Consider the following 26,150-nt stretch of genomic DNA (forward strand, 5'->3'; position numbering starts at 1 on the left):
TGGGAACTGGGGGGTAACTGGAATAACTGGGGGGAGGCAGAGGGAATTGGGGGAACTGGAGAACGGGGGGTCAGTGGGAATTTGGGGTAACTGGGAGAACTGGGGGGGGTCAGTGGGAACTGGGGGGTAACTGGGAGAACTTGGAGGGGGCAGTGGCAATAAGGGGAACTGGTTTGGGGGGGCAGAGGAAATTGGGCGGGAACTGGGAGAACTGGAGGGGGCAGAGGGAATTGGGGGGGACTGGTTCTGGGGGGGCAATGGGAACTGGAGTAACTGGGAGATCTGGGGAGGGGGGGCAGAGGGAATTGGGGGGGACTGGGAGCACTGGGGAGTGGGGCAGAGGGAATTGAGGGGGTAACTGGTTTTGGGGGGTAGGTGGGAACTGGGGCACTGGGGGGTGGGGGGGGTTAGGGGGGACTTCACCCCCCCATTGGGAGTGGGGTTTCCCAGAATGCACTGGGGGAAAACTGGGGGAAAACTAAAGGAAAAGAGTGAAAGTGAAGAGGTGGATTTGTTGGGGGGCGGGAACTGGGGGGGACTGGGAGAACTGGGAGGGGCAGAGGGAATTGTGGGGGACTGGGAGAACTGGGAAGGGGAGCAGTGGGAACTGGGGGGGTAACTGGTTTGGGAGGGCAGTGGGAACTGGGGGTAACGGAGTACTGGGGAGGGGGGCAGAGGGAATTGGGGGGGACTGGTTTTGGAGGGGGAATTGGGAACTAGGGGAACTGGGAGCACTGGGGAGGGGAGCAGAGGGAATTGTGGGGGACTGGGAGAACTGGGAGGGGGCAGTGGGAATTAGGTGGAACTGGGAGATCTGGGGTGGGGGGCAGAGGGAATTGGGGGGGACTGGTTTGGGGGGGCAGTGGGAACTGGGAGAACTGGGGAGAGGGGGCAGTGGGAATTGGGAGGTTAACTGGTTCTGGGGGAGAAGTGGGAACTGGGGGAACTGGGAGAACTGGGGAGGGGGGAGTGGGAATTGGGAGGGTAACTGAGAGAAATGGGGGTAACTGGGAGCACTGGGGGGGCAGAGGGAATTGGGGAGGACTGGTTTGGGGGGGGCAGTGGGAATTGGGTGGAATTGGGAGAACTGGGAGGGGTCAGTGGGAATTGGGGGGGGGGAATGGTTTGGGGGGGGCAGTGGGAAGTGGGGTACTTGGGAGAACTGGGGAGGGGAGCAGTGGGAATCAGGAGGGTAACTGGGAGAAATGGGGGTAACTGGGAGTATTGGGGGGGGCAAAGGGAATTGGGGGGGACTGGGAGAACTGGGGAGGGGGGGGTCAGTGGGAAATGGGGGGGTAACTGGTTCTGGGGGGGGAAGTGGGAACTGGGGGAACTGGGAGCACTGGGGAGAGGGGCAGTGGGAATTGGGTGGGGACTGGTTTGGGGGGGCAGTGGGAACTGGGGAGGGACTGGGAGCACTGGGGGAGGGAATTGGGAATTAGGGGGTAACTGGGTTGGGGGGGGCAGTGGGAACTGGGGGAACTGGAAGAACTGGGGAGGGGGCAGAGGGAATTGGGAGGGACTGGTTTTGGGGGACAGTGGGAACTGGGGAAAACTGGGGAGGGGGACAGTGGGAACTTGGGGGGAAACTGGGAGCACTGGGGAGGGAGGACAGAGGGAATTGGGGTGGACTGGTTTGGAGGGGCAGAGGGAATTGGGGGGAACTGGGAGCACCGGGGAGGGGGTAGTGGGAATTAGGGGGTAACTGGTTTTGGGGGGGCAGTGGGAACTGGGGGGGGGGCACTGAGAGCACTGGGGGGGGGAGCTGGGGAGTAACTGGATTTGGGGGGGGGGGGAACACCCGTTTAATGAGTTTAATGATTTTTCCTCGTTAGCGTTAATGAGAAACACCCACCCACCCCCCCCATCATTTGCCACCAGACACTGGTTCCCCTCCCCACCCCCCCCGTCCCGCGCTGGGGAAAGGGCCTAATTAATAAGCCTAATTAATAAGGTTATTTAACAATTCTAATTAATAAGTCTAATTAACGGAGACTAATTAATGGTGATAATTAATCCTCAGCCCAATCCCTGGGCACCTATTGGGGCCGGGAGCTTTCTTTCTTTCCGTGGGCCATGAAGACCCCGCCCTAATTAATTAACTAATTAATTAATTAATTAATGCCCGCAGCGCTAATTAGGAGCCTCGTTGAAAGCCAAGGTCACCCAGGGTGGGGGAGGTGGGGGTCGCTGGGGACATGGGGACACGGGGACTTCAGGGCAGGCCCTTGGGCACGTGGAGAGGGGCCGGGAAACCTCGTTAGCGTTAATTATGCTGCTAATTAGGCCCCGGGGGAGCTCTCCCGTTGAGGTGGTGGCGGTGATTTGGGGACAGTCCCCAGATATCCCCAAGGTTGTGGAGTCCTCAAGGGACATCAGTTCCTTGGGGACACCTTGGGGACACCCTGGGGACACCTCGGGGACACCTTGAGGACACGTTGAGGACACTTTGGGGACACCTCAGGGCTTCCTCGGGGACACCTTGGGGACAAGTCGGGGACACCTTGAGGACACTCTGGAGACACCCAGGGAACACCTTGGGGACATAGTGGGGACACCATGAGGACACCCTGGGGACACCTTGAGGACACCCTGGGGACATCCATCTCGGGAACACATTGAGGACACCTTGAGGACACCCTGGGGACATCTTGAGGACACCTCAGAGACACCTTGGGGACACCTTGAGGACATCTCGGGGACACCCTGGGGATACTGTTTGACCACGTGGTGACAACGTGGCCACAGGTGGCCATGGCCATCAGGTGGGTGGCCACCACCACGGGTGGCACCTGACCTTGAAGTTGGGGACAGGAACTTGGCCCCATGGGTGGCATCTCCCTGAGCTCCATGCCAGACCTGTCCCTATCCCTGTCCCTTGTCCCCAGCCCCGTCCCAGGGTCCCCAAGATGAACCCAGTTGCCCCAGAGCCACCTCCAGGTCCCCAAACTGGTCACCCCAGTTCCTGGCAGGAATCTGGTGGGGCCCCAGGAAAGGAGGTGACAAAGGAGGTGACGATGATGACGAGTTTGGGACATGGGGGCGGGGGGGTGCGGTCCCTGGGCCCAGACACAAGGACGTGGCCACCACGTTGGTGGCAAACAGGGGGCCACCAAGGTCCCTGCGTGGGGGTTTGGGGACAGAGAGGTGTCACCAAGGCCACTCCAATGGGGTTTGGGGGACACAGAGGTGTCACCGAGGCCACCTCAAGAGGGTTTGGGGAGAGAAAGGTGTCACTGAGGCCACCCCAGGAGGGTTTTGGGGCCACAAAGGTGTCACCGAGGCCACCCCAATGGGTTTTGGGGGACACAGAGGTGTCACCGAGGCCACCTCAAGGGGTTTTGGGGACACAAAGGTTCACTGAGGCCACCCCAATGGGTTTTGGCGGACACATAGGTCTCACCAAGGCCACCTCAAGGGGGTTTTTGGGGACAGAGAGGTGTCACCAAGGCCACCCCAAGGGGTTTTGGGGACACAAAGGTTCACTGAGGCCACCTCAAGAGGGTTTGGGGACAGAGAGGTGTCGCCAAGGCCACCCTGAGGGGGTTTTTGGGGACACAGAGGTATCACCAAGGCCACCTCAAGAGGGTTTTGGGGCCACAAAGGTGTCACCGAGGCCACCCCAATGGGTTTTGGCGGACACATAGGTCTCACCAAGGCCACCTCAAGGGGGTTTTTGGGGACAGAGAGGTGTCACCGAGGCCACCCCAATGGGTTTTGGCAGACACATAGGTCTCACCAAGGCCACCTCAAGGGGGTTTTTGGGGACAGAGAGGTGTCACCAAGGCCACCCCAAGGGGTTTTGGGGACACAAAGGTTCACTGAGGCCACCTCAAGAGGGTTTGGGGACATAGTTGTCACTGAGGCCACCCCAATGGGATTTGGGGACACAGAGGTGTCACCAAGGCCACCCCGAGGGGGTTTGGGGGATAGGGTGAGGGTGGGGACACGGCGGGGGGGGGGGGGGGGCAGGGCAGGTGTGGGGATCCGCCCCGGTGGCCCCGAGGACCTGGGTGACACCCTGGGTGACCTGGGTGACACAGGGCGGGGGTGTGTGGGGGGGTGGGTGTTGGGGTCACCGGTGTCTGTCCCCACTTTGGGGTCCCTTTTGTGTCGTGTCTCGTCCCCCGCCCCCAGAGCCCCCCCCCCCTTTTGGGGTCCCCCCAACTCTCCCCCCCTTTGGGGGTCCCCTTTGTCCCCCCTTGGGGTCCCCTTAACTCTGCCCCTCCCCCCCCCCAAGACACACCCCCCCCCCCCCTTTTTAGGGTCCCCTTTGTCCCTTCTTGCGGGGGGGGGGGGGGTCCCCGTTTCTCACACCCCCGCCCCCCCGCCATGGGTGGCCCCCCCCTCCCACCCACATGGGTGTGGCCAGGCCCCGCCCCGTCATTACCGGATTGTGGGGGAGGCAACGGTGGGGCTCTGGGAGGCACTGGGATTGGACTGGGAGGCACTGGGAAGGACAGGAAGGGCACTGGGAGGCCCTGGAGAGCACTGGGATGGACTGGGAGAAACTGGGAGGCACTGGAAAGGGTACTGGGAAGGATACTGGGAGGCACTGGGAAGCACTGGGATGGACTTGGAGGTGCTGGGAGGCATTAGGAAGGGCACTGGGATGGACTGGGAGTCACTGGGAAGGCTTGGATAGGTGTGGAGATGAACTGGGAGGCCCCAGGAGGCACTGGGAAGGCATTGAGAAGCTCTGGAGGCTACTGGGAAGCTCTGGAGGCCACTGGGATGCCCCAGGAGGCACTGGAAGGCACTGGGAGACATTGAGAAGCTCTGGAGGCTACTGGGAGGCACTGGGATGTCCCAGGAGGCACTGGGAGGCCCCAGGAGGCACTGGGAGACACTGGGAAGCTCCGGAGGCCACTGGGAGGCACTGGGGAGCACTGGGATGCCCCAGGAGGCACTGGGAAAATGCTGGGAAGGCCCTGGAAAGGCCCTGGGGAAGCACTGGGAAGGCACTGGGAGGCACTGGGAAGGACACTGGGAGGCACTAGAGAGCACTGGGATGGACTGTGAAGCACTGGAGGACAATGGGAAGCTCTGGAGGCCACTGGGGAGCACTGGTATGCCCCAGAAGGCACTGGGAAGCACTGGGACAACTCAAGAGGCACTGGGAGACACTGGTGAGGTCTGGAGGGCACTGGGAGGCACTGGGAAGGCACTGGGAGGCACTGGAGAGCACTGGGATGGACTGTGAAGCACTGGAGGACAATGGGAAGCTCTGGAGGCCACTGGGAGGCACTGGGATACCCCAGGAGGCACTGGGAAGGCCCTGGGAAGGCCCTGGGAAGACGCTGGGGAGCACTGGTATGCCCCAGAAGGCACTGGGAAGCACTGGGACAACTCAAGAGGCACTGGGAGACACTGGTGAGGTCTGGAGGGCACTGGGAGGCACTGGGAGGCACTGGAGAGCACTGGGATGGACTGTGAGGCACTGGGATGCCTTGGGAGGCACTGGGAGGCACTGGGAAAGCCCGAGGAAGGCACTGGGAGGCACTGGGAAGGCACTGGGGAAAGCACTGGGAAGGCACTGGGGAAAGCACTGGGAGGCACTGGGGAGCACTGGGAGGCCCCAGGAGGCACTGGGACAACTCAAGAGGCACTGGGAAGCTCTGGAGGCCACTGGGAGGCACTGGAATGCCCCGGGAGGCACTGGGAAAGCACTGGGAAGGCCCGAGGAAGGCACTGGGAGGCACTGGGAGGCACTGGGAGGCACTGGTTGCCACCCGCGCCGCCCCGGGCTGGGGTGTGGTGGGAGGGTGGGACTGCCCCGACCGGCCCCACTCCCTCCCGGGGTGGCCCCAGCTCAGGCGGGGCCCCACGGGGATTTAAGGAGCTGGGGCCCCTGCGCCCCATCACCTTCCTCTTCCTCCCACCACCATGGAGCGCCTCCTGCCCCTGCTGCTCCTGGCCGCCGGTACGGGCACTGGGAGGCACTGGGAGGCACTGGGAGGAAGCTAGGGGCCGCTAGGGGGCGCTGGGAGGCGCTGTGGGGCACTGGGAGGCACTGGGAGGGCAGTGAAGGGCATTGGAAGGGGGCTGAGGGGCACTGGGAGGCACTGAGATAGCACTGGGAGGCACTGGGGAGCACTGGGAGGCTCTGGGAGGCACTGGGAGGAAGCTGGGGGCCGCTAGGGGGTGCTGGGAGGCGCTGGAAGGGCAGTGAAGGGCATTGGAAGGGGGCTGGGGGGCACTGGGAGGCACTGGGAGGGAGCTGGGAGGCAGTGGGAGGCACTGGGAGGATGCTGGGGGCTGCTAGGGGGCACTGGGAGGCTCTGGGGGGCACTGGGAGGGCACTGGGGGACACTAGGAAGGGGCTGGGGAGGCACTGGGAGGGCACTGGAAAGCACTGGGAGGCACTGGGGGGCACTGGGAGGGCATTAGAAGGGGGCTGGGGGGCACTGGGAGGGTGCTGGGACAGCACTGGAGGGGCACTGGGAGGACGCTGGGGGGCACTGGTAAGGGGGTAGAGAGAGCGGAAGGTACTGGGAGGACACTGGGAGGCCTCAGGAGGCACTGGGAGGGCACTGGGTAGTACTGGGAAGGAGCTGTAGGTGAACTGGGGACACTGGGAGGCAGTGGGAGCATACTGGTGCGAGTGGGAGGGAAAGAGGAAGCACTGGGAGGCAGCCAACGGCATGGGACTGGTACTGGGAGGGAGCTGGAGGGCGGACTGGGGGCACTGGGAGGCACTGGGAGGGTACTGGTGTGGGTAAGGGGGAAAGAGAAGGTACCGGGGAAGAGTACAAAGGGGGAAACTGGGAAGCACTGGGCGCACTGGGGGAGTGTAGAAGGGGAAGAGGAGGTTGCAGGAGGGCACTGAGAGGGTACTGGGAAGGAGTCGGAGGTGAACTGGGGGCACTGGGACCACACTGGTGGCACGTGGGAAGGAATGAGGAAGCGATGGGAGGCACGGAGGGTTACTGGGAGGGGAACTGGAAAAGGCTGAGGGTTACTGGGAAGGAACTGGAAGGGGCTGAGGGTGTGCTGGGAGGGCACTGGGAGGGCACTGGGAGGGAACTGGGGGCACTGGGAGGGAACTGGAGCCTACTGGGAAAACTTGGCAGGTGGCAGGAGGCGACGGTGTGATGCAGGGAGGCACTGGGAGGGCACTGGGAGGGAATTGGGGGCACTGGGAGGGAACTGGAGCCTACTGGGAAAACTTGGCAGGCGGCGGGAGGCGACGGTGTGACGCAGGGAGGCACTGGGAGGCACTGGGAGGCACTGGGGGCCACGGAGGGGGAACAAGGTGATGTTGGGAAAGAACTGGGAGGCACTGGGAGGGACATGGTAGGTCACTGGGGACACTGGGAGGGAGAGGGAGAGCTGGGAGGACATGGGGGTGACACGGGGACGTTCTGGGTGGCCCAGGAGACCTCCTAGGAGGGCACTGGGAAGGAACTGGAAAGGAACTGGGAGGGAACTGGGAGGGCACTGGGAGGACACTGGGAGAGCTCTGGGAGACACTGGTAGGTCTCTGGGGACACTGGGAGGGAGAGGGAGAGCTGGGAGGACATGGGGGTGACACGGGGACGTTCTGGGTGGCCCAGGAGACCTCCTAGGAGGGCACTGGGATGGAACTGGAAAGGAACTGGGAGGGCACTGGGAGAGCACTGGGAGACACTGGGAGACACTGGTAGGTCTCTGGGGACACTGGGAGGGAGAGGGAGAGCTGGGAGGACATGGGGGTGACACGGGGACGTTCTGGGTGGCCCAGGAGACCTCCTAGGAGGGCACTGGGAAGGAACTGGAAAGGAACTGGGAGGGAACTGGGAGGGCACTGGGAGGACACTGGGAGAGCACTGGGAGACACTGGGAGACACTGGTAGGCCTCTGGGGACACTGGGAGGGAGAGGGAGAGCTGGGAGGACATGGGGGTGACACGGGGACGTTCTGGGTGGCCCAGGAGACCTCCTAGGAGGGCACTGGGAAGGAACTGGAAAGGAACTGGGAGGGCACTGGGAGAGCACTGGGAGACACTGGGAGACACTGGTAGGCCTCTGGGGACACTGGGAGGGAGAGGGAGAGCTGGGAGGACATGGGGGTGACACGGGGACGTTCTGGGTGGCCCAGGAGACCTCCTAGGAGGGCACTGGGAAGGAACTGGAAAGGAACTGGGAGGGCACTGGGAGGGCACTGGGAGAGCACTGGGAGACACTGGGAGACACTGGTAGGTCTCTGGGGACACTGGGAGGGAGAGGGAGAGCTGGGAGGACATGGGGGTGACACGGGGACGTTCTGGGTGGCCCAGGAGACCTCCTGGGAGAGCACTGGGAGTCACTGGGAGACACTGGTAGGTCTCTGGGGACACTGGGAGGGAGAGGGAGAGCTGGGAGGACATGGGGGTGACACGGGGACGTTCTGGGTGGCCCAGGAGACCTCCTAGGAGGGCACTGGGAAGGAACTGGAAAGGAACTGGGAGGGAACTGGGAGGCACTGGGAGGGGACTGGGGTGCTGACCCCCGTCTCCGCGTCCCCCCAGTGGCCGTGGGGGACGAGACCCGGATCGTGGGGGGCCGGAGCTGCCAGAAGAAGCGTCACCCCTACCAGGTGGTCCTCCTGGGCCCCCAGAAGAACATCCACTGTGGTGGGGTCCTCATCGACAAGTCCTGGGTGCTGACGGCCGCCCACTGCAACACCAACAGGTGGGGTGACCCCCCCCGGTGGACACCCCACCAGTGGGGTGGGGTGGGGTGGAGTGGGGACCACCCCCCCTTTTGGCCACGGGCTACTGGGAGGAGCCACCAGGAGTTGGAGGTGGTCCTGGGCGTAGGAGAACCTAGTTTGGGATTCAGCTCAACGTGGGTGGAGAACCTCAATGGTCACAGTGGGGTGGTCTCTCCTCCTGCCCCACGGCCTTCTGGGACCCAGTTCTTCCCAGTTAGGACTGGGTGGCCACCTCTATGGCCCAGCACGACCATCCAGTTGGCTTCCCAGTATGACCATCCCATTGGGTTGGGCACCACAAGCATCCAGGTGGGCTCCCAGTATGACCATCTCATGGGGTTGACCACCTCAACCATCCTTTCTCCACCCTGTGGACCTTCTCTGGAATGTCCACCAGGAACCTCACCATGGTCCTTCCTCCACCCATGGGCCTTCCTCCACCAAGTGGGCCTTTCTCCACCACGTGGTCCTTTCTCCACCACATGGACCTTCTCTGCCACGTCCATCAGGGAACCTCACCATGGTCCTTCCTCCACCCCATGGTTCTTCCTCCACCACATGGTCCTTTCTCCACCACATAATCCTTTCTCCACCATGTGGACCTTCTCTGCCATGTCCACCAGGGAACCTCACCATGGTCCTTCCTCCACCACATGGTTCTTCCTCCACCACATGGGCCTTTCTCCGCCCCAAGGACCTTCTCTGCCATGTCCACCAGGGAACCTCACCATGGTCCTTTCTCCACACCACGGTCCTTCCTCCACCAAGTGGTCCTTTCTCCACCACGTGGCCCTTTCTCCACCACATGGGCCTTTCTCCGCCCCAAGGACCTTCTCTGCCACGTCCACCAGGGAACCTCACCATGGCCCTTTCTCCACACCATGGTCCTTACTCCACCACGTGGTCCTTTCTCCACCAAGTGGTCCTTTCTCCTCCACATGGTCCTTTCTCCTCCACATGGTCCTTCCTCCACCACATGGTCCTTCCTCCACCACATGGTTCTTCCTCCACCACATGGTCCTTTCTCCACCATGTGAACCTTCTCCAGGGTCTCCACATGTCCACCAGGGAACCTCACCATGGTCCTTTCTCCACCCATGGGCCGCCTTCCACCACGTGGTCCTTCCTCCACCACATGGGCCTTCCTTCACCAAGTGGTCCTTTCTGCACACCATGGTCCTTTCTCCACCACATGGACCTTCTCTGCCACGTCCATCAGGGAACCTCACCATGGTCCTTTCTCCACACCATGGTCCTTCCTCCACCACGTGGTCCTTTCTCCACCAAGTGGTCCTTTCTCCACCATGTGGACCTTCTCTGCCATGTCCACCAGGGAACCTCACCATGGTCCTTCCTCCACCACATGGTTCTTCCTCCACCACATGGTCCTTTCTCCACCACATAATCCTTTCTCCACCATGTGAACCTTCCCTGCCATGTCCACCAGGGAACCTCACCATGGTCCTTTCTCCACCACATGGGCCTTCCTTCACCAAGTGGTCCTTTCTCCACCACATGGTCCTTTCTCCACCACGTGGACCTTCTCTGCCACGTCCACCAGGGAACCTCACCATGGTCCTTTCTCCACCCATGGGCCACCTTCCACCACGTGGTCCTTCCTCCACCACATGGGTCTTCCTTCACCAAGTGGTCCTTTCTCTACCACATGGGCCTTTCTCCACCCCAAGGACCTTCTCTGCCACGTCCATCAGGGAACCTCACCATGGTCCTTTCTCCACACCATGGTCCTTCCTCCACCACGTGGTCCTTTCTCCACCAAGTGGTCCTTTCTCCACCACATGGACCTTCTCTGCCATGTCCACCAGGGAACCTCACCATGGTCCTTCCTCTACCACATGGTTCTTCCTCCACCACATGGTCCTTCCTTCACCAAGTGGTCCTTTCTCCACCACATGGACCTTCTCTGCCACGTCCACCAGGGAACCTCACCATGGTCCTTTCTCCACACCATGGTCCTTTCTCCACGCCATGGTCCTTTCTCCACACCACGGTCCTTCCTCCACCAAGTGGTCCTTTCTCCACCACGTGGTCCTTTCTCCTCCACATGGTCCTTCCTCCACCACATGGTCCTTTCTCCACCATGTGAACCTTCTCTGCCATGTCCACCAGGAAACCTCACCACAGTCCTTTCTGCACACCATGGTCCTTTCTCCACCACATGGACCTTCTATGCCATGTCCACCAGGAAACCTCACCATGGTCCTTTCTCCACACCATGGTCCTTCCTCCACCCCGTGGTCCTTTCTCCACCCCATGGACCTTCCCTGCCACCTCCACCAGGAACCTCACCGTGGTCTTTTCTCCAGGCCCATCCCCATCCGCATGGGGGACCACAGCTTGAAGACCAAGGAGGGGACAGAGCAGTGCATCAACTCAGCCAAGGCCTTCATCCACCCCAACTACGACGCCAGCAGCCATGACAGTGACATCATGCTCCTCAAGCTCCAGAAACCGGCCCGTTTCACCGACTATGTCCGGCCGGTGGCCCTGCCCAGGAGATGTCCCTCACCCAACACCGAGTGCATCGTGTCGGGCTGGGGCAGCACCAGCAGCCCTGAAGGTAGGTGGAAACATCTCCTGGTGGCACGTGGGGGGTTGTCCTTGAGGGATCTGGGGACATCTCGGCAGCTTGAGGACACCTCAGCAACTTGGGGAGATCTCAGCAGCTTGGGGAGATCTCAGGAACTTGGGGTCACCTCAGGGTCTCGGGGACATCTCCGTGTTTGAGGACATCTCAGCATCTTGGGGATATCTCAATGTCTTGGGGACATCTCAGCAACTTGGGAACATCTCAGCATCTTGGGAACATCTCAGCAACCTGGGGATATCTCAGGAACCTGGGGACATCTCAGGTTCTTGGGGACATTTCAGGATCTTGGGGGCATCTCCTTGTCTTGGGGCCATCTCAGTGTCTCAGGGAGGTCTCTGCAACTTGAGGACATCTCAGGATCTTGGGGACATCTCAGTGTCTTGGGAAAATCTCAGCAACTTGGGGACACCTCCCCCAGGTCCATGGGGTGGCTCTAGAGGTCCCCATTCTCCACCAACTCCACCCCATGACCACAAGGAAACTCCAAATCACCTCCAAGGTGGCCCTTCATCCCTCATCTTGAGGGTGTCTTCCATGGTGGGCTGTCACACCCACGTCACCCTTGGAGGGAGAGGGTCCCACTCCTTCCATGGACCCCTGGGACCTTTCCCCCACCCTGGGTGGGGACTGAGGTGGGTGACGGTGTCCCACTGTCCCCAGGCTACTTCCCCGACGTTCTCCAGTGCGGTGTGGTCTACACCATGGCCAACGAAGAGTGCTCCAAGCTCTACCCCAAAGGCATCACCAAGAACATGCTCTGCGCTGGCGTCACCTCGGGTGGCACCGACTCCTGCCAGGTGGGTCTGGGGTGGGGTGGGGGGTGGGGAGCTGCCCCCCAACCCTGGTGGGGCCCAGGTGGCTCCACCCACTGGTGGGGACACCCCCCCAGTGGAGAAGAACCGGGGGTGGGGGCACCCGTGGCCTTGAGGAGACCGGTAGAGGAACCACCACCTCCATGGTGGGTTGGGTCTGGGGACACCTCCGAGTGCCATGGGGACATCTGGGTGCTATAGGGGGGTTCCACAGGGACGTTGGGTGTGATAGGGAGCCCCTGGGTTCCATAGGGATGTTGGGTGCTATAGAGTGGTTCCATAGGGATGTTGGGTGCTATAGGGAGCCCCTGGGTTCCATAGGGATGTTGGGTGCTATAGAGGGGTTCCATAGGGATGTTGGGTGCTATAGGGAGCCCCTGGGTTCCATAGGGACACTGGGTGCTATAGGGACCCCCAAGAACTCTACAGCCACCCCTCCCTCCCCCTCCTCCCATGTTCTATGGGGACCCCAGGGTGCTATAGGGACCTCTTCAGTGCTATAGGGACCTCTTCAGCGCTATAGGGACCTCCTGGGCCTCAGCTCCAACACCCTATGGGGCACAGAGGTCTCCATGTCCTGGCCCCACAGGACATGGTGGTCCTGACCCTATAGATCATGGTGGTCTCCATGCCCTGACCTGTAGACCATGATGGTCTCCATGTCCTGGCCCCATAGGGCATGGTGGCCTCCATACCCTCACCCCATAGTGTGTGGTGGTCTCCATGCCTTGACCCCTAAACATCATGATGGTCTCCAAGTCTTGACCCCACAGGCCACGGTGGTCCTCAAGGAAGAACCATGGGGCCCGAGGCGACTCTGTGGGGTGGAGTTGGGGTGTGGGGCGTTGAGGAACCCAACCTCAACGTGGGGCCCATCTCATGAGGTTCTTCTCTCTCTGTCCCCTCCTCTCAGGGCGACTCGGGAGGTCCCCTGGTGTGTGGGGAGGAGCTGCAGGGCATCGTCTCCTGGGGGATGCAGGTCTGCGGGCAACGGGGCAAACCAGGGGTCTACACCCGCGTCTGCCAGTTCACCCCATGGATCCAGGACACCATGAGGAGGAACAGCCACCCCTGAGCCACCACCCAACCCCCAAGAGGTCTTCTCCTCGCCCCGGCCCACCCCAGACCACCAGGGGTCATCTTCTCCCTTCTTCTCCTACCCCCGCCTTGGCCTCCCCCCCAGCCTGGGGAAGAGCTCCTGGAATAAAGCCCTGTGAAACATGGCCACCTTCCGGCGAGCTGTGGCCACCGTGGCCAATGGGGGTGGGGGAGGAGGTGGGAGGGTAGTGGCCACCATGAGATGGTGAGGGAATTGGTCTGGTTCTGAGGGGTGGGGTTGGTGGCCGGGGGGGGTGAATCGTGGCCAAGCGTGGTGGCAACGGTGGCAACTACATGTATCTGGTGCCGGTGGCCATGGTGGCAACCTCCAACTACACAGCTGGTGCTGGTGGCCATGGTGGCAACATCCAACCACACATGCGGTGATGGTGGCCATGGTAGGACGCTCATGGCCACATGTATCTGATGCTGGTGGCCACGGTGGCAAGCTCCAACCACACATACAGTGATGGTGGCCACGGTGGCAACCTTCAGGTCTGGAGAACACGTGTCCAGGTCTGGAGGACATCTATGTCCAGGTCTGGAGAACACGTATCCGGGTCTGGAGGCCATGAATATCCAGGTCTAAAGATCACGTGTCCAGGTCTGGAGAACACATATGTCCAGGTCTGGTGAACACAGCTGGCCATCCATGGCCACATGTGTCCAGGTCTGGAGATCATGTGTCCAGGTCTGAAGATCACGTGTCCAGGTCTGGAGGCTTCATATGCCCACAGCAGGACAACACACATGTCCGAGCCTGGAGGACACACGTGTCCAGCTCAGGAAGCCATGGATGGTGACCCACCACCACCTACCTCCACCCTGGTGGCCACGGCCGCCACGTCACCACCACGCGTGTCCTCCTCTGGAGGTCATCACGGGCCCCCAAGGTCCCATGTGTCCCCCCCCCCACCCTGCGACCCCCCCACCACGTGTTGGTGACACCCCACAACCCGCCCCCCGACCCGGGGCACCCGGGGTTATGGCGGGGCTGGCGTAACCCAGGAGTGAAGCCGGCAGTCGGCTCCCTCCCGGCAGCGCGTGGGCGCCTTAATTGGCCCCAATTAAGAGCTGGTTAATGAGAGGCGGCCGCTAACGAGGCCCCCCCACCGCGAGAACCAGTCGGGCCAAGCACCCAGAAGCAGAACCGCCCTGTTTACACCACGGACACCCCGCAGGGGGGAGAGGGGTGGGGATGGAGGAGGAGGCCACGCCCCTCCCACCACATGACCACGCCCCCACCTGGCCACGCCCCTTCCTGGGCCAGAAGCCCCGCCCCAACCCACATGCAAGCCACACGGGGTGATAGTGCCCTCTGGTGCGAGTGTGAACACGTGGGGAAAGGGCCTGGTGGGGACGTGTGTCGTGGACGTGTGTTTTGGACGTGTGGATGTGTGTCGTGGTCATATGGACACGTGGACATGTGTCGTGGTCATGTGGACATGTGCTGTAGACATGTGTCGTAGACATGTGGACATTTGTTGTGGATGTGTGGACACATGGACGTGTGTCGTGGACATGTGGACATGTGTTGTGAACATATGAATGTGTGTCATGGACATATGGACACCTGGTCATGTGCTGTGGATGTGTGTCATGGACATATGGACACGTGCTGTGGACATGTGGGTGTGTGTACATGTGTCATGGATGTGTGGATGTGTGTTGTAGACGTGTCATGGACATATGGATGTGTGGACATGTGTCACGGACATGTGGACATGTGTCATAGACATGTGGACAGGTGTCATGGACGAATGGACATGTTTTGGATGTGTGGACATGTGTCATGGTGATATGGACACATGGACATGTGTCGTGGTCATGTGGACGTGTGCTGTAGACGTGTCGTAGACATGTAGACGTGTGTTGTGGACGTGTGTCATGGACCTATGGACATGTGGACATGTGTTGTGGATGAGTGGTTGTGCGTCATGGACATGTAAACACGTGTCATGGACGTGTGGACACGTGGACATGTTTCATGGACGTGTGGATGCGGTGGTCTCCAAGGCCGGTTGCCCAACCAGTACGTGCTGGTCTCCAGCACGGTCTGGCCAATGGGACTCACTGGCTCACAAAGGCAGCAGCCAATAACACGCCCCGGTCTCCAAAGCAACCAGCCAATCATCTCCCTTGGCTTTCCCAACCCTCTTGACCACCCAACATTGATGACATCACAACCAACCAGCCAATCATCCCCCTTGGCTTCCCCAACCCATGTGACCTCCCACCATCGATGACATCACAAACAACCAGCCAATCATCTCCTTTCGCTTTCCCAACCCTCTTGACCTCCCACCATCGATGACATCACAAACAACCGCCCAATCACCTTGGCTTTTTCAGGCCACGTGACCACCCACCATCGATGACATCACAAACAACCGCCCAATCATCTTGGTTTCCACAGGCCACGTGACCACCCACCATCGATGACATCACAACCAACCGGCCAATCATCTTGGTTTCCACAGGCCACGTGACCTCCCACCATCGATGACATCACAACCAACTGGCCAATCATCTTGGTTTCCACAGGCCACGTGACCTCCCACCATCGATGACATCACAACCAACCGGCCAATCATCTTGGTTTCCCCAGGCCACGTGACCTCCCACCATCGATGACATCACAACCAACCGCCCAATCACCTTGGCTTTTTCAGGCCACGTGACCTCCCACCATCGATGACATCACAACCAACCACCCAATCGCCTCCTCTTCCCCAACCCTCTTGACCACCCACCGCTGCCCCCATCCCCATCGACCAACCGGCCAATCAGCCGCCCCCCACCCCATGGCCCAACCAGCCAATCCCCTCCCAGCTCCCGGCCGACCAATCAGGAGGCGCCCCAGGTGATGCAAGGCCAAGGCGGTTCCGGGAAGCCTCCAGGGATTAAGGGAAGGAGGCGGCGCCTCCAGTTGAACCCCCGGGGGGGTGGGACTGGGTGGGACTGGGTGGGAGGGGCCGGGACGGGGTGGGGTGGGAGGGGCCGGGCCCCGACGCCGTTATAAAACCCCCGGGACTCACGTGGGAGGGACGGGCGCGGAGGAGAAGACGCGCCGGGGCCGGTCGGGACCGGTTTCTTACCCACGTTGGTTGTGGGGGGTGGTGGTTTTTTTTTTTTGGGGGGGGTGGGTGGGAGGGTTTTGGGGGTGGTTTGTTTGGGGGTTTTTTTGGGGAGGGAGGGGGTGGTGGACACACACACACACACGGACACGAGGATTTTGTCCCCCTCCACCCTCTCGGTGGCCAGAAGGAAGGGGGGACCTCGGGGCCGGGAAAGCGGGAGAACTCGGCCGGGAAGGAACGGGGCGGCCCCGGCCCCCGACGGGGGACGGAGGGGACCTGCCGAGAGGTTTGATGGGACCTGGGGGGAAAATGGGGGGGTGATGGGAACGTGGTCCTTCCTTCCACCTGCTGGTCTCCATCCATCCCGTCTTCTCACTTGCTTCATCCTCATCTCCATCCTTCCTTCCTCCTCCATCTTTCCTTCCTCCTCCATCTTTCCTTCCTCCTCCGTCTTTCCTCCATCCCTGATGTCCGTCCTTCCTTCCTCCTCCATCTTTCCTCCATCCATCCTTCCTTCTCCATCCTTCCTTCCTCCTCCATCTTTCCTTCCTCCTCCATCTTTCCTTCCTCCTCCGTCTATCCTCCACCCCAATGTCCGTCTTTCTTTCCTCCCCCGTCTTTCCTTCCTCCTCTGTGTTTCCTCCACTCCGATGCCCATCTTTCCTTCCTCCCCCGTCTTTCCTCCATTCTTGATCTCCATCCATCCTTCCTTCTCCATCCTTCCTTCTCCATCTTTCCTTCCTCCATCTTTCCTCCAACCCTGATCTCCATCCATCCTTCCTCCTCCATCTTTCCTTCTCCATCCATCCTTCCTCCTCCATCTTTCCTTCCTCCATCTTTCCTTCCTCCTCCAGGTTTCCTCCACCCCTGATGTCCATTTCTCCTTCCTTCCCTGTAGTTCCTCCATCTTTCCTTCCTCCTCCATCTTTCCTTCTCCATCTTTCCTTCCTTCTCCATCTTTCCTTCCTTCTCCATCTTTCCTTCCTCCTCCATCTTTCCTTCTCCATCTTTCCTTCCTTCTCCATCTTTCCTTCCTCCTCCATCTTTCCTCCACCCCGATGTCCATCTCTCCTTCCTTCTCCACCTTTCCTTCCTCTTCCATGTTACCTCCATCTCTTGATCCCAGAAGATCCCTTGATCCCATCCCTTCTTCCCCATGATCCCTCCATCATTCCTTCTCCATCTTTCCTCCATCCGTGGTCTCCATCCCTCTTTCTCTGTGCTGGCCCCACATCCCTTCCTCCCCACATCCCTCCATCCTCAGCCCCCCATCTTCATCCGGCCTCTCTACAGGGAACCTCCCGCCACATCCATGGGGCTCACAACCCTCTTTCCATGGGTCCCACCACCCTCTGTCCATGGGGCCCACCTCCCTTGTCCATGGGCCCCACCACCCTCTATCCATGGAGCCCCCCTCCCACATCCATGGGGCCCACCACCTCTATCCATGGGGCCCACATCCATGGGACCCGCCTCCCACATCCGTGGGCCCCACCACCTTCTGTCCATGGGGCCCCCCTCCCACATCCATGGGACCCACCTTCCACATCCATGGGGCCTACCACCCTCTATCCATGGGACCCACCACCCTCTGTCCATGGGATCCACCTCCCACATCCATGGGCCTCACCACCTTCTGTCCTTGGGACCCACCACCCTCTATCCATGGGGCCCACCACCTCCCACATCCGTGGGGAACAGCGACTCGTGCCCCATGGGACCCATTTCCTTTATCTGTGGGGCCTGTGGCACATGTCCACAGGGCGTGGTGACCCACACCCATGGGTGGCTCCAACCCATGGCCATGGGAACTGTGACCCACAGTCACATGGAGCCTTGACCCACTTCCATGGGGCCCACAACCTCCCTCCATGGGGAGCAAAGACCCACTGCCATGGGGAGCCATGACCCACGTTTGTGGGGAGCGGTGACCCATGGCCGTGGGCTGGTGGCACCCATGGCCATGGGAAACCATGACTCAGAGCCTTGGGTGCCTTCAACCCACGGCCATGGAGAACCGTGACTCAGAACCATGGGGGAACCATGACCCACGGCCGTGGGGAACTGTGACCCACGGGGAACCACAACTCACGGCCGTGGGGGACCACGACCCACAACCACCGGGAGCTGTGACCCGTGTCCTTGCAACCCACAACCCATGGCCACAGGGAACACTGACCCACATCCCACCCACAGCCTTGAAGAACCGTGACCCCCCCAACCGTGGGCGAAGGGGTGGGGTGGGGGAACGACCCACATCTCTAGGGGGCACGACCTACAGCCCCAGCCCCTCCCCGGGGGAGGCATCTGAGGGCAGCGTGAGGTTCTGGGAGGTCAAACGCCTGGAGACAAGGAGGGGGGAGGCGGAGGAGTTGGTGGAGCCCTTAATTATGGCTCTCATTAACGATGACTGTGTTGATTGGGGCCCGGGCCGATGATGTCATCGTTGCAAAAGCACGATGACGGGGCGAATCGTGCGGCTCTGACCCCGGGGCGGTGGGGCCAAGGTGTGTGTGGGGGGGGGGCCCCACATTGGTGTAGGCCCCACAACGCCCCCCCCTTTCCACCCCACCCAAAAGATGCCCCACGAACCTTCTCACCTTCTCCTGGAGTGGGGCAACGGGACCAAGTGTCCCCCCTCCTTCCCTCCCCCCCCCCCACGGGGACTAACACCTCTGCCCCACAGCGGCCACGGTGATGGAGGGGCGAGCCATGGTGGCCCCCAGGCTATGGGGCACCGTGAAGCTACTGGGAACCCTGGTTTTGGTGGCCACCACCACAGGTGAGCGCAAGGGGTTGGCGGGGAGGGGAAGGGTCCCACGGTGAAGCCACATGGCGTGGGGTGGCACAAACACGCCTGGGTGTGTGTCCCCTGCAGTGTCCTCGGCGGGGGGTGAAACACGCGTGGTGGGGGGCATGGACTGCGAGCCCCACTCGCAGCCCTGGCAAGCGGCCATCTTGGACATGTACAAGCTCTACTGCGGCGGCGTCCTGGTGGCCCCCCAGTGGGTGGTGACGGCGGCCCACTGCACCACGCCGGGGTAAGGGTGGCATCTCGTGTGTCACATGTGCGGCCGCGTGTCCCCCATCCCGTGTCCCCCCCTCCCTCAAATCCAGCTCACATGCCCAGGTGGGGGGCCACATGCCCCCAGCCCGCCTGTCTCCACGGGCCACCACACCCTTGAGGTGGCGGCATGGTCTGCACGGGCCACACGTGTGTCCCGTTGTCATGGTCATGGCACGGTCTCTGTGGGTCTCACACGTGTCCTGGCTCTGCCGTGTGTCCCCCCTGATGTGTGGCACACGTGCCCCACAGGACACGCGTCCCAGTGGTGTGTCCCACATGTGTCTTGGTCGTGCCCCAGACCCCGTGTCCCACACGTGGGCCATGCCATGTCCCACACGTGTCCCGGCCATGCCATGGACCCTGTGTCCCACACGTGTCCTATGCCACATCCCACACGTGGGCCATGCCGTGTTCCACACATGTCCTGGCCATGCTGTGGACCCCATGTCCCAGACGTGTCTATGACCTGTCCCACACGTGTCCTGGCCACCCTGCAGACCCCGTGTCCCACACGTGTCCTATGCCATGTCTCACATGTGGCCATGCTGTGTCCCACACATGTTCTGACCATGGTGCAGACCTCGTGTCCCACACAAGGGCCATGCTGTGTCCCATATGTGTCCTATGACCTGTCCCACACGTGTCCTGGCTGTGCCGTGGACCCTGTGTCCTGGCCACGCCGCGTCCCCCAGAAGCCGTGACCACGTCACCGTCTCCATGTCCCCTCCACCCCCAAGGTGCCCACTTCCGCCACCTCCCAGCCACCCCATGCCCCACAAGGTGCCGTGGCCCCACCGGGACCTCCAAGCCCCACCCATGGGCCGTGCTCTGGTGGCCCCGGCCACCTTCTCCACGTGACCCCCCCACGTGTCCCTCCTGCCACAGGATCACCACCATCCACCTGGGCAAGCACAACCTCTACACGCGGGAGTGGGGGGAGGTGCAGAAGATGGTGCAGAAGATGGTGCCCCACCCCGACTACAATCCCACCACCAAGGACAACGACATCATGATGCTCAAGCTCCTAACACCCGTGGCCCTCACCAGCAGGATCCAGCCCGTCCCCGTGGCCTCCTGCCTCCCCAAGCCCGGCACCACCTGCACCACCTCAGGATGGGGGGCCATCACCTCTCCAGAAGGTACCCAGTAGTTGTGGCTTCTTCTGGAGGTCTAGGTCTTCCCCTGGAGGTCTAGGTCCCCTCCTGAAGGTCTAGGTCCTCCTCTGGAGGTCTGGGTCTTCCCCTGGAGGTCTAGGTCCCCTCCTGAAGGTCTAGGTCCTCCTCTGGAGGTCTGGGTCTTCTCCTGGAGGTTTGGGTCCCCTCCTGGAGGTCTAAGTCCTCCTCTGGAGGTCTGGGTCTTCTCCTGGAGGTTTGGGTTCCCTTCTGGAGGTCTAGGTCCCCTCCTGAAGGTCTAGGTCCTCCTCTGGAGGTCTAGATCTTCTCCTGGAGGTCTAGGTCCCCTACTAGAGGTCTAGGTCCCCTCCTGGAGGTCTAGGTCCTCCTCTGGAGGTCTAGGTCTTCTCCTGGAGGTCTAGGTCCCCTACTAGAGGTCTAGGTCCCCTCCTGGAGGTCTGGGTCTTCTCCTGGAGGTTTGGGTTCCCTTCTGGAGGTCTAGGTCCCCTCCTGAAGGTCTAGGTCCTCCTCTGGAGGTCTAGGTCTTCTCCTGGAGATCTGGGTCACCTCTGGACATCTGGGTCTTCTCCTGAACACCCAAGTCCCCCCCATGAACATCTGGGTCCCATCATGGACATCTGGGTCCCCTCCTGGACACCTGGGTCCCCCCATCGGCATCTAGGCCCTCTCCTGGACATCTGTGTCTTCTCCCAAATCTTCCCCATCTGAGCCCCCCCTCAAAAAGCTCCTTTTTCTCCCCAAAACCATCCCCGAGGGAATTCAAGGGGGGAGACGCGACTCCGTCTTCTCCGGGGTGGGGGTGGGGTGGATATTTGGGGTGTTTTTTGGGGGATGGGTTGGATTTTTGAGAGTTTTTTAGGGTGGGGTGAATTTTTTGAGGGTTTTTTGGGGGTGGGGTGGATTTTTGGGGTGGTTTGTTGGGGATAGGGTGGATTTTGAGGGTTTTTTTGGGGGGTGGAGTGAATTTTTTGAGGGTTTTTTGGGAGTAGGGTGGATTTTTGGGGTGGTTTGTTGGGGATAGGGTGGATTTTGAGGGTTTTTTGGGGGGTGGGGTGAATTTTTTGAGGGTTTTTGAGGGGCAGAGTGGATTTTAGGTTTTTTTGGGGGGAGCTGAGGCAAATTTTTGAGGGTTTTTTGGGGAGGGTGGATTTTGGGGTTTTTTTTTGGGTGGGGTTGGATTTTTTAAGGTTTTTTTTGGGAGCAGGGTGAATTTTAGGGATTTTTTTGGGGAGGTGGGGCGGATTTTTGAGGGTTTTTTGGAGGTGGGGTAGATTTTGGGGTGGTTTGGGGGGGATGGGGTGGATTTTAGGGTTTTTTGTGAGGGTGGGGTGAATTTTAGGGGTTCTTGGGGGGGTGGGGTGAATTTTTTGAGGTTTTTTGGGGGATGGGGTGAATTTTAGGGATTTTTTGGGGGGTGGAGTGGATTTTGGGGAGGGTTTTTTGGGGGTAGGGTGGATTTTAGGGGTTTTTTGGCGGGGTGGGATGGTTTTTTGGGGTGGTGTTTTGGGAGTGTTTTTTTCGGGGGGGTGGGGTGGATTTTTGGGGTGGGGGGCGACCAAATTTCTGCCCGTTCCTGGGTCGATTGCTCTGGTTTCTTTCTTCTCGCCCCCCACCCCCCACCGTGTCCCCCCCTCAGTCACTTACCCGGACGTCTTGCAGTGCGTCAACGTCACCATCTTCTCAGCGGCCGAGTGCCGGCGCTTGTACCCCGGTTCCATCACCGAGAACATGCTCTGCGCCGGCAGCCTCCAAGGGGGGAGGGACTCCTGTCAGGTATGGGCAGAAGGTCTTCTCCTGCCAGGGTGGGGTGGTCACCAAGGTGGACCTTGGGGACAGAAGGGGATGTGTCCCCTTGTGGTTCTCGTGGGGGGGTATTCCTCTGTTGGCTGGTGTAAGGTTGAGTCATGAACCCGATGAGGGTTGGCCAACAACCTCAACCCAACAAGGGTTGGCCAACACAAGTAGACTTGGCCAACACGGCAATGGCTGGAAGAGCCAAAGAGATTTGGGCAACCTACTTGGGGTGGTTGGACAACCCAGTGATGATCTTCAACTCAACAAGGGTTGGCCAACACAAGTAGACTTGGCCAACACGGCAATGGCTGGAAACCCCAAGGAGACCTGGCCAACCTACTGGGGTGGTTGGACAACCCAGTGATGGTCATCAACCCAACAAGGGTTGGACAACCCAGTGATGGTCATCAACCCAACAAGGGTTGGGCAACGTGGTGTTGGTTCTTCCACCCAACAAGGGTTGGCCAACTCGGCAATGGCTGGAAACCCTAAGGAGATTTGGGCAACCAACTTGGGGTGGTTGGACAACCCGGTGATGATCTTCAACTCAACAAGGGTTGGCCAACACAAGTAGACTTGGCCAACACGGCAATGGCTGGAAACCCCAAGGAGACCTGGCCAACCTACTGGGGTGGTTGGACAACCCAGTGATGGTCATCAACCCAACAAGGGTTGGACAACCCAGTGATGGTCATCAACCCAACAAGGGTTGGACAACGTGGTGTTGGTTCTTCCACCCAACAAGGGTTGGCCAACTCGGCAATGGCTGGAAACCCTAAGGAGATTTGGGCAACCAACTTGGGGTGGTTGGACAACCCAGTGATGGTCTTCAACCCAACGAGGGTTGCCAATCCAATGAGATCACCCAGCCCCAAGAGGTCACCCAACGCCAAGAGGTCACCCAGCCCTAAGAGGTTGATTGACCCAAAGAGGTCACCCAACCCAAGGAGGTTGCCCAACCCCAAGAGATCACCCAACCTGATGAGACCCAACAGTGGTGGGTGACGCCAGGGAGAGTTGGCCAACCCAAAGAAGGGTTGGGTGACCCAGTGGAGAACGTCGGGTTCACACCACGTCTCTCCACAGGGTGACTCGGGAGGACCTTTGGTTTGTAACGGGACCCTCCAAGGTATCGTGTCCTGGGGCATGGAGAAATGTGGGCAACCCAAGAGACCTGGTGTCTACACCAAGGTCTGTAGATATACCCAGTGGATGCAGAAGACCATGAAGGACAACTAGTGATGCTCCAGCGACCTCCCGAGATGGCCACGGGGCGGGAGGGAGGTCAGAGGACCACGTCTGATGCCACCACCGCTCGCCGGGGGGCAGAACGGTGGAAGACCAGAGGTTGGGGGTGGAACCGGGGTCACCTGGTGAAGCTGCTGAGATGGGGGGGGCGGGTGGAGAAGACATGAGAAATTAAAGCCTTGTGATGTTTGGTGGGAAATTTGGTCCTTTCAAATCTCCCCACCCAAAAAACTAGACCTCAAGATCAAGGCATCTCCTGTCCTCCAGGGTTGTCCACACACCCAGTGGCCACGGGCTTCATTTTGAGGTCAAACCCTCAAAATACTTTCCAGGAGAAGTTGGGGTTTTTTTTGAAGATCAACCTCATTTCTGTCACTCGTGCTCTCCAAGGACCAAGACCTGTGGCCGCGGTGGCTTCTCGGTGGCATCGAGGACACGGGACACTTGGCAGACAAGGGTCACCCAATCAATGAGGGTTGGTCATGCCAAGGGTCAACACAGCTGGTCATGGTTGGTCAACCCAATGAAGGTGGTCAACCCAGTGAAGGTCAACCACCAGTGGTGGTTGGTCAACCCAAGGGTCAACCAAGCTGGTGATGGTTTGTCAAGCCAATGAAAGTGATCAACCCAGTGAAGGTCACCAACCAATGGTGGTTGGTCAACCCATGGGTCAACCAACCTGGTCATGGTTGGTCAACGCAACAAGGGTGGTCAACCCGGTGAAGGTCAACCAATGGTGGTCGGTCAACCCAACGAGGGTGGTCAACCAAATGAAGGTCAACCAATGGTGATTGGTCAACGCAACAAGGGTGATCAACCCAATGAAGGTCAACCACCAATGGTGGTTGGTCAACCCAAGGGTCAACCAACCAATGGTGGTTGGTCGGTCAACCCAACGAAGGTGGTCAACCCAATGAAGGTCACCCAACTAATGAGAGTTGGCCAACCCAACAAGGGTCAACCATTGGTTGGGATCTTCTCAAGTCCCACCCACCCCAAAGTGGGGCCACACCATTGGCTGGGCTCTTCCCAAGCCCTGCCCCTAAAATGGAATCACGCCATTGGTTGGGTGTCCTGCCAGGGGGCGTGGCCACCATCGCCCACCAGCCAATCAGGAGCGGCTGGGCCCAACCCGAGCAGACGAGGCTGTTTTGTGGCCTTAATTATGGCCCTGGAATCGTTAGGCCCTTAATGAGCGTTAACGAGGGCCGGCCCCACTAACGAGCTTGGCCCCACCCCATGCCCAGGACGCGGCCCTGCGTTGCCCCGGGATTGGCTTAATCCCAGGGGGGCACCCTGCCCCACAGCGCTCCACAGATACAGTGCGGGGGACCCACCTGGCCCCACAGAGACTGTTGGGGACCCACCTCACCCCATAGATATTGTACGGGACCCCCATCTCCCCATAGATATACCATAGAGGACCCACCTCGCCCCATAGATACAAATGGGGACCCACTTCTCCCCATAGATATACCATGGGGTCCCACCTCGCCCCATAGATACTGTACAGGACCCCCATCTCCCCATAGATATACCATAGAGGACCCACTTCACCCCATAGATACTGTACAGGACCCACTTCTCCCCATAGATATACCATGGGGGACCCACCTCGCCCCATAGATACAATTAGGGACCCACTTTTTCCCCATAGATATATCATGGGGGACCCACCTCGCCCCATAGATACTGTAGGGGACCCAGGCATCCAGGCTGCCCCACTTCACCCCATAATTAACCTCATGTGACCTTATGACTCAGCCCCATAACCCTGGGGGGGACCCAGGCATCCCAGCCCCATAACTCAGCCCCATAACCCCGGGGCGGGGGGGGGGGGGGGGGGGGGGGAGCGTAGGTGTCCCAGCCCCATAACTCAGCCCCACAGCACCCCCCCCCCAAGTTGTGGGGGGGTGGGGTCGTGAACGTGGCACCTGCTCCCTCCCGAGCAAACAAGGCGGAGGGGGGGCAATTAATTACCCCTCGTTAATAATTAACAAAGAGCCTTAATAAGCAGGGGCCCCCACAACACCCCCCCTCCCCCTCCAAGGACTCGACCCCCCCACCCCTAAAAAACCCCCCCTCCCAAGATGGCGGCCCTTCGGTGCTTCCTCTTCATCCTCATCCTCTTCCTGGCGCTGGTCCCCCTGGTGAGGAGAGGGGGGGTGGGTTTTTTTTGGGGGGGGGGCGGCACACAAGGGGTCTGGGAGGGGCCAAGGGTGGGGGTCGGGAAGCTGGGGGGGGGGGAGGGGGGTCTGGGGGGGGGGGGTCCCCAAGGTGGGGTCAGGGTGCAGGGGGGGTTCTGGGGGGGGTCCCTGGAGGGGGGGATGCGGACAAGGGGGTCTGGGGGGGGGGGGGGGGGTGTCCCTAGGGTGGGGACAAGGGGGGCCGTGGGGGGGGGGTCCCCAGGGTGGGGGTCTGGGTGCAGGGGGGGCTCGGAGGAGGCTCTGGGGGGGCAGGGTGGGGACAAGGGGTTCGGGGGGGCCTTGGGGGGTCTCTAGAGGGGCAGGATGGGGACAAGGGGGTCTGGGGAGGGGGGTCCTAGGGTGGGGACAAGGGGGGGGCCGGGGGGGGGGGGGGGGTCCCCAGGGTGGGGGTCTGGGTGCAGGGGGGGCTCGGAGGGGGCTCGGGGGG

The 26,150-nt window shown here is 60.6% G+C and overlaps 2 protein-coding genes across 2 annotated transcripts; both read left to right on the plus strand.

The window, feature by feature from the left end:
- Positions 1-5,886: 5,886 nt before the first annotated feature.
- Positions 5,887-13,171, plus strand: LOC141478387 (trypsin-3-like). The gene is made up of 5 exons (XM_074167479.1): positions 5,887-5,923; positions 8,489-8,651; positions 11,001-11,254; positions 11,945-12,081; positions 13,010-13,171. Exons 1-5 carry the CDS (start codon positions 5,887-5,889, stop codon positions 13,169-13,171), a joined length of 753 nt encoding a protein of 250 aa, XP_074023580.1.
- Positions 13,172-18,986: 5,815 nt separating this feature from the next.
- LOC141478386 (kallikrein-14-like) lies at positions 18,987-23,507 on the plus strand. Its single transcript, XM_074167478.1, has 5 exons — positions 18,987-19,056; positions 19,153-19,315; positions 20,227-20,480; positions 22,111-22,247; positions 23,355-23,507. Exons 1-5 carry the CDS (start codon positions 18,987-18,989, stop codon positions 23,505-23,507), a joined length of 777 nt encoding a protein of 258 aa, XP_074023579.1.
- Positions 23,508-26,150: the final 2,643 nt, after the last annotated feature.

Source organism: Numenius arquata, unplaced genomic scaffold, assembly GCF_964106895.1.
Source record: "Numenius arquata unplaced genomic scaffold, bNumArq3.hap1.1 HAP1_SCAFFOLD_1015, whole genome shotgun sequence".
Taxonomy (NCBI): domain Eukaryota; kingdom Metazoa; phylum Chordata; class Aves; order Charadriiformes; family Scolopacidae; genus Numenius; species Numenius arquata.